Raw genomic sequence first — 7,618 nt, 5'->3', positions numbered from 1 at the left:
TGCGCGGGCCATGGCCTCGGCGTGCGGGACGCCGGCCCTGGGGGGCGCCGGGCCGGGAGGCGCGCTGGGAAGCCCAGCCCCTGTCTGGTACCACCGAGACCTGAGCCGCGCTGCCGCCGAGGAGCTGCTGGCCCGGGCAGGCCGCGATGGCAGCTTCCTGGTCCGAGACAGCGAAAGCGTGGCGGGTGCCTTCGCGCTCTGCGTCCTGTGAGTGGCGCTGGGGCTCCAGTGGGCTGGGGCACGGCCTGGGGTTCTTTGAATGTGTGGAGAGGGCTTGGGACAATGGGACGCCAGCGCCCCCCAGAGTGGGGCCTTAGCTTTATGCTGAGACTGAGGGATGCAGGGAGCACTTCCTGTTGTGTGTCAGGGCGCGGGGGTGGGGGCACTTTCTGGGGCGTTGAGGGAGAGTGCGTGCGGTCTTGCTGCCAGAGTGGCCGTAAGGGGGGTGGAAATGCAGACCCCATCAGGCACCCTTCAGGTAGAAGGAGCTGGAGGTGTGAGGATGTGCATTTGGGCGAGTTGTGTGCAGTGCTGATTATACAGAGATTGGATGTCTAAGTGGTAGGTATAGTGGGAGTTGGGGTGAAGTGGGGATCTGGTACATAAGTCCAGCTCTCAGGAATAGCTGAGGAGGCCAGAGGGACTGATGGGGTGCGTGAGAATGGCCAGCAGCTCCCTTAGGGGGCCTTGCTGTGCATCAGGACTGAGACTGGGGCTTCCCTGGCTGTGTATGGCTGGGACTAGGGGAGAGGGTGGTGTTGAGAAGAAGGAGGTGAGACTGTATGGGGCCTGGCTCCCCGCTGCCCAGGCCTGAGCTATGGGTGCTGAATGTGGGGCTAGACTTGGCATCTCTCTAAGTGGGCCTTGCCCTGTGCCTGTACCCATCAGCCAGCCATGTGTGGCGATGGTGTTGGGGTGAGTTTGTACTTTCAGTTTTGAGCTGTCCCCCACATCACGTAGTCTGACACTAGGTAGGCTCCTATGGGTCTCAGGAGTGGGGGGTGGTGAGTGGGAAGTCACTGCTTTGTTTAGATCTAATCCTCAGCCTCATGAGCCCTCCCAAACTCCTATTTTTCTGTCCCTTTACCCTTTATTCTCTTCACATCTTTGGGGGTACGTTGGCCTAGGCCAGTGTTTCTCAATTGGGAATGATTTTACCCCTAGGGAGACATTTGTCAATGTCTAGAGACATTTTTGGTTGTCACAACTGGGATGGTGCCACTGGCATCTGTGGATAGAAGCCAGGGATGCTGCTGAACATCCTACAACAACAGGACAATCCCTCAGAACAAGATTATGCAGTCCAAAATGTCAGTAGTGCTGAGGTTGAGAAACCCTGATCTAGGCAGTGGACCTGAGGAGGAAGGGGTGCTCCAAGTCTCAGCTTATGTCCCAAGCCTGGGGCCCAGCAGGGGAGACTAAAGAGGAACAGCCTAGGCAGATGACTATCCTAGAGCCCTGCCTTTCAGTCCCCTCTGAGGCATACCCCCTAATTAGGGAGGGGAGGGAGGCAGGTGCTGGGTCAGCTGTTGAGTGGGAAGGGGACAGCTGGGGCTGTGTCTGGGTGAGGAAAGTTATTGTCCCAGGAGGGGAGAATCCTGGCTCCATTGCCAGGGGAGGAAATGGGTGGGGTATGGGTCTGTGGTAGAGGGTACTTCAGCTGACTCTGGCTACTCCTTGCATCTCAGAAACCTGTGGGTAGGTGATCAGAAAAATACTTGCTTACTTGTATACATGCCCACATGTACACGGGTAACATTCAGGGCACATTCCTGCCCCAACAGGTACAGGCAATCTGACCAGCAGGCCAGGTTGTAGGCGCTGGCCTCTGCCCTGGCTTTAAATCCTAGCTCTGCTTTTTACTTGCTTTGTGACCTTAGGCAAATCACCTTTTCTCTGTGAACCTCAGTTTTGTTCTTCTGGAGAATGGAGATAATAATATCTGTCTCAAAAGGTGAAGATTAAATGAGATCACATCTGTTGGGTGCTGAGTACCTGGCCTGTCACAGGGACATGACTCAGTTAATGGGATGCTATGATTGTTATAAACACAGGCCCACAGTCCACAAACCAACACACCCAGTCACACACAGACACCTGCAAGGTTGGCAGCCAGGAGAGTCCTCAAAAGATGCTTACTTGAGGGAATGGGATGGCTCTGCAGCCAAGGTGTAGGTCAAACAGGTGTTTGGTCTTCTCTGGAGCCAATCCCTTCTGCCCAAAACACAGGGGCCCATGTGACTCCCTTGGGTAAGACTGCTCTGAGGCGTGACTGCAAAGGGAGTCTTCTAGTCCCACTGAGCGTGGCCTGCACCACCCAGGCCTGGCTCAGCTGTCACCTGCTCAGCTGTCGCTGCCATCTGTCAGCACCCCTCTTGCCCCTCCTCACTTTGGGACTCCTAGAAGCCCAGTCTCCCACAGGGGGCCCCTTGGGTCATCCCAATTTCCTGGTGTCTGGAGAAGGGGGGAGAAATTTCCAGGTTGATACCCCTATATTCCCCAGCAAAAGTGCTTCAGACACACCCAACAGCAGAGCTAGACACCAATGTAAACACAGACAGCAGGCACACGTGTGCTAGCACATCACTCATGCATGCAAACAGCAGTTACCCAGGCTTCTAAGGACTCTTACTCTGGCGGGGGGCCCAGACTGGTACCACAGCCCAAAGGGGCTGTTTAGACAGCTGTGGAGGCCACAAAAGAGCTGCTTGTTGCTTCCTGGGCCCTGCCGTGGGTGTGGAGACTGCAGGTCTGGGTTGGGGGGTGGAGGGTTCTTCTTACTGGGGACACCAACAGGATAGATGTGGACAAGCCCCATCATTAAACCTATGCAGCCTGGGCAAATGTTTTTAGGGAAACCAAGCTGAAGGGGCTTGGGGCTGAACCTGGTGGCAGGAGTGGAGGGTACCTTAGGGCTTAGACCCCAGCCTGGGGGTGACAGATTCTGACCCTTGCTTTGCCGTCAGGTATCAGAAGCATGTGCACACGTATCGAATTCTTCCTGATGGAGAAGACTTCCTGGCTGTGCAGGTAGGAGGCTGGACTCTGACTCTTGACCTTGATACCAGCTTATGGCTTGGGACAGGCTAGCTGACCCTTCTCCCAACCTTGCTGGCTGCAGACCTCGCAAGGTGTGCCTGTGCGCCGCTTCCAGACCCTGGGCGAGCTCATTGGCCTGTACGCCCAGCCCAACCAGGGCCTCGTGTGTGCCCTGCTGCTGCCTGTGGAGCGGGAGCGAGATCCGGACCCCCCAGATGACCGCGATGCCTCAGGTGCCACCCGGTGTGCAATGTGCAAATGCCTGCCCTCTCCCGTGCTCAGGCACTAGTTGCTTCTTCCTATCCTATCTTCTCAGCCTACTTCCCCTAAAGCTCACTGTCCCTAACCATGATCCCCTTACCCCCTTTCCATGGAAGTCTCTGACTGCTGTGGCATTCTCCCATTACTTCACTGAGGGCAGGAGGCCCAGAATGATGCCCCACTGACCCCTGTCCACAGATGGGGAGGATGAGAAGCCCCCACTGCCCCCGCGCTCTGGCTCCACAAGCATTTCTGTGTCCATGGGGCCCAGCAACACCCCACCAGCCCTAGAAACCCCCACAACTCCAGCTGCTGAGAGGTAAGACCCCCAACCTACTCCATGGAGCAGGAAGTCACTTTCTCCTCTGAGAACTGTGTCCTAGTGGGGAGACCCTTTAAGCCCCAGCCCCACCCCCATCCATTTCAGCCCCAGAGACAGACACCCTGATCCATGGCACTCTGGTATCACTGGTACCATCTCCTCTAGGGATGGGGTAGAGGTGCTGGGACAGGGTCAGCAGGGCCTCCACTGACTTCTTAACCCCTCCCCAAAGTGCCCCCAATGGGCTGAGCACTGTCTCGCATGAGTACCTGAAAGGCAGCTACGGGCTGGACCTGGAGGCTGTTCGGAGCGGAGCCAGCAACCTGCCCCACCTCACCCGCACTCTTGCTACCTCATGCCGGAGGCTGCACAGGTACCTGGGACATCTGACACCGAGCACCGCGCCCTTACCTCTGACCTGTACTCACCTGCTCCCCCTTGCTGCACAAATGCCCTGACCTCTGGCCTTGAACAGGGATCCAGTGGTTGCCTCCTGACTTTTCCTCTTCTGAACCCTTATATCCTTATAGTGGAGGCTAAAGCCCCGCTTCCCTGTACTTGGATTGGGGTGGGGAGTTCTGACCTGATGTCTCCCCTAGTGAGGTGGATAAAGTCCTGTCAGGCCTGGAGATCCTGTCCAAGGTGTTCGACCAGCAGAGCTCGCCCATGGTGACCCGCCTTTTGCAGCAACAGGTAGGATTGTGGGAAGACCTCTGGGGAATGGGTTCATGTTCTGGGGCTGGGTGAGCTTGGTGGCCTCAAGTACAAGCTTCATTCTTTCTCCCCACAGAACCCACCACAGACTGGGGAGCAGGAACTAGAGAGCCTGGTGCTGAAGCTATCAGTATTAAAGGACTTCCTGTCAGGCATCCAGAAGAAGGTGGCCTGACTTTTGACTTCTGACCCTTGACCCATCAGTCCCTGACCACTTGCACGGGCCTGATCTCAACCCTGAATATACAGTTTAGCATTGACCCCAGCCATGCCTTTCTGGCCCCAGCCCCCTGACCTTATCCCTTGCCCTTGCCCTGCCCTTGTCCCTTCTAGGCCCTGAAGGCCCTACAGGACATGAGTTCCACAGGACCCCCGGCTTTGCTGCAGCCGTCCACACGTAAGGCCAAGACCATCCCCGTGCAGGCCTTTGAGGTACATGAAAGGAGGGCTAGGTGGGGCCTCATTGGGCAAAAGGCAGTGGAAGTAAAAGGGATCCTGCCTGCCCTGAGGCCTTTTCAGCACCTCCTTACTCCTGGCCCGCAGGTGAAGCTAGATGTGACCCTGGGTGATCTGACCAAGATTGGGAAGTCACAGAAGTTCACGCTGAGCGTGGATGTGGAAGGTGGGCGGCTGGTGCTGCTGCGGAGACAGCGGGACTCACAGGAGGACTGGACAACCTTCACGCATGACCGCAGTGAGCCAGGGCCTTGACCTGGGAGGGTGGACAGGGTGGCCCCAGGCCTTGGAGCACAGGCCAGTGTGACCCATTCTCCATCCCCTAGTTCGCCAGCTTATTAAGTCCCAGCGTGTCCAGAACAAGCTGGGCGTTGTGTTTGAGAAGGAGAAAGACCGGACACAACGCAAGGACTTCATCTTTGTCAGTGCCCGGGTGAGCAGCAGGTTGGGCCAGGCCACTGGGAGTTGCAGGGTTCCCCATGGGATGGGAAGAGAGGGAACGCATGATATAAGCATGTCATCCCTCCTAGCAGGGGTGGGTCTGACCGGGCAGAGAGTGTATGTGTGGAGAGTGGGTGACCTGAAGATAGATTCAAATACTCATTCAATGAACATTTATCGAGTACCTCTTACATACGTGAGTAGTGGGTATATAGTGGTGAACCAGACAGGCATGACCCTCTCCTTATGGTACCTGCTACCAGGAGGGTATCCCTGTGCAAGGGTGGGGTTCCCTGGCTGCCTACGTGCCCCTGACTGACTGCCATCTCCGCAGAAGCGGGAGGCCTTCTGCCAGCTGCTGCAGCTCATGAAGAATAAGCACTCGAAGCAGGATGAGCCTGACATGATCTCCATCTTCATAGGCACCTGGAACATGGGTCAGGCCTAGGGGTGGGTCTGAGGTGGGAGAGAGGAATGGCCCCAGACCAGGGGCTTGACCACTCTCTATCCCCTCCACCTCCAGGAAGTGTGCCACCTCCGAAAAATGTAACATCTTGGTTCACATCAAAGGGTCTGGGGAAGACCCTGGATGAGGTCACAGTGACCATACCCCATGACATCTATGTTTTTGGGACCCAGGAGAACTCGGTGGGCGACCGAGAGTGGCTGGACCTGCTACGCGGGGGCCTCAAAGAGCTCACAGATCTGGATTACCGCCCGGTGAGGGAAAGTGGGCGGCTGGTGCTGCTGCGGAGAGTCCCCTCTTCTCACACACCATCCCAAACTATTGTTCTTGACCTCATGGTGACCCTGGGGAACACAGTTTGACTGGCTGTGCCTCTGGTCCTTCAGATCTGACCCTGAGGAACACAGTTTGACTGGCTGTGACTCTGGTCCTTCAGATCTGATCTGAATGCTTCGTGCTATAGCCCCTCAGAAAAAAGGAACAGCAGGCCTCCCTATCCTGCACCTGCCAGAACAGTCTATAGTATGGGCTAGGGGTGGTGAGGGAGGTACAGAGAATGCAGACAGTAGCCCAGCTCAGGGCAAAGGTGACTCTGCATTCTCTACCCAGATTGCCATGCAGTCACTGTGGAACATCAAGGTGGCTGTGTTGGTCAAGCCAGAGCATGAGAACCGCATCAGCCATGTCAGTACGTCGAGCGTGAAGACTGGCATTGCCAACACCCTGGGTGAGCAGAGTGGGCAGGGTCCCTCTCCACGCTTCTTGCTTCCTCTCCAGCCCAGGATCTCCCCTTTTTGGGTGGTCTCAGCTTTTCCATATATAGAACTCTTTGAACTTTGTAAAGCATGTTCATATTCTAAATCTCTTCCAGTCCCACCTGGAAGGCAGACCAGGGTAATTACCTCCATTTCATAGATGAAAAAACTCAGGCCCAGAGTGGTTGAATGACCTGTCCAAGGTCACACAGCTAGTATGTCATAGAGCCTGGCATAGTGCCCAGCTCTATTGGTTTGTAGTCCAGTGCTTCTTCAGGGTAGATTCTTCCTAGAATCTGTAAGTCTTTGCAGCTTTACCTTTGAGATCCTCTGATCTCCAGGGGCTCTGCTCACACATGCAGACAGACTCAGGCCATCCAGATGGACTGCATATGCCCCATATGGACCCCCAGGGAAGGTGTGGGTGTGTGTTCAGGGGACTGCCTGCCTCTTAGCACCTGGGAGTGAGGGTGGGAGGATCTTCCCACCGTTGCTTCAAGGGGCAGAGGGGAGAGCTGGGAGCCCCCCCGAAGGTGACTCGGGTCTTCCTCTTTTGTTGCTCTGACAGGAAATAAGGGGGCCGTGGGTGTCTCCTTCATGTTCAATGGCACTTCATTTGGCTTTGTGAATTGCCACCTCACTTCAGGAAATGAGAAGACCGCCCGGTGAGGGGGTGCTTTCCCAAATAATCTCTTTACTCTCATTCTCTGTTTGCCTGAGACCTGTTCCCTCTCCCATATTCCAGTCCATGACCCATCTATACATCCTTGTCCCCAGAGACCCCCTTCTGCCTTATCCGAAGTCAAGACCCCTCTGCCTTTCCCTGACCTTTCTCTGCCCACAAGGACCCTGATCCCCACCCCACTGCTGACCCCAGACACTTCTTACCTTTCCGCCTATCCCTGAGTCCTGACCCTGGGGACCTCCCCCTATCCCCATTGTAGACGGAACCAGAACTACCTGGACATCCTGCGGCTGCTCTCTCTGGGCGACCGACAGCTCAGTGCCTTTGACATCTCTCTGCGTTTCACTCACCTCTTCTGGTTCGGGGACCTCAACTACCGTCTGGACATGGATATCCAAGTGCGAACAGGGCCTGGCAGGTGGCTGGCAGGGTGGCTGGGCTGGGGGTCAGAGGCTCTTACCTCTGGGTCTGGCTCAGAG

At 56.1% G+C, this 7,618-nt stretch overlaps 1 protein-coding gene across 1 annotated transcript in view; it reads left to right on the top strand.

The window, feature by feature from the left end:
* Nucleotides 1–6: 6 nt before the first annotated feature.
* Nucleotides 7–7,618, top strand: part of INPPL1 (inositol polyphosphate phosphatase like 1) — a 13,672-nt gene continuing 6,060 nt past the window's right edge. Inside the window, exons 1-15 of the mRNA XM_006918689.3 lie at nucleotides 7–207; nucleotides 2,967–3,030; nucleotides 3,122–3,272; nucleotides 3,499–3,619; nucleotides 3,855–3,995; nucleotides 4,222–4,315; nucleotides 4,413–4,502; nucleotides 4,670–4,768; nucleotides 4,880–5,030; nucleotides 5,119–5,225; nucleotides 5,568–5,670; nucleotides 5,757–5,953; nucleotides 6,309–6,426; nucleotides 7,023–7,119; nucleotides 7,399–7,537. Of these exons, the coding sequence (XP_006918751.1) occupies nucleotides 11–207; nucleotides 2,967–3,030; nucleotides 3,122–3,272; nucleotides 3,499–3,619; nucleotides 3,855–3,995; nucleotides 4,222–4,315; nucleotides 4,413–4,502; nucleotides 4,670–4,768; nucleotides 4,880–5,030; nucleotides 5,119–5,225; nucleotides 5,568–5,670; nucleotides 5,757–5,953; nucleotides 6,309–6,426; nucleotides 7,023–7,119; nucleotides 7,399–7,537 (1,869 nt within the window). The 5' untranslated portion in view covers nucleotides 7–10. The remainder of the gene's footprint in view (nucleotides 208–2,966; nucleotides 3,031–3,121; nucleotides 3,273–3,498; nucleotides 3,620–3,854; nucleotides 3,996–4,221; nucleotides 4,316–4,412; nucleotides 4,503–4,669; nucleotides 4,769–4,879; nucleotides 5,031–5,118; nucleotides 5,226–5,567; nucleotides 5,671–5,756; nucleotides 5,954–6,308; nucleotides 6,427–7,022; nucleotides 7,120–7,398; nucleotides 7,538–7,618) is intronic.

The sequence above is a fragment of the Pteropus alecto genome, unplaced genomic scaffold (genome assembly GCF_000325575.1).
Source record: "Pteropus alecto unplaced genomic scaffold, ASM32557v1 scaffold468, whole genome shotgun sequence".
Taxonomy (NCBI): Eukaryota; Metazoa; Chordata; class Mammalia; order Chiroptera; family Pteropodidae; genus Pteropus; species Pteropus alecto.
Note: the sequence above shows the minus strand (reverse complement) of the source record. Positions and strands in the feature narration are given on the sequence as shown.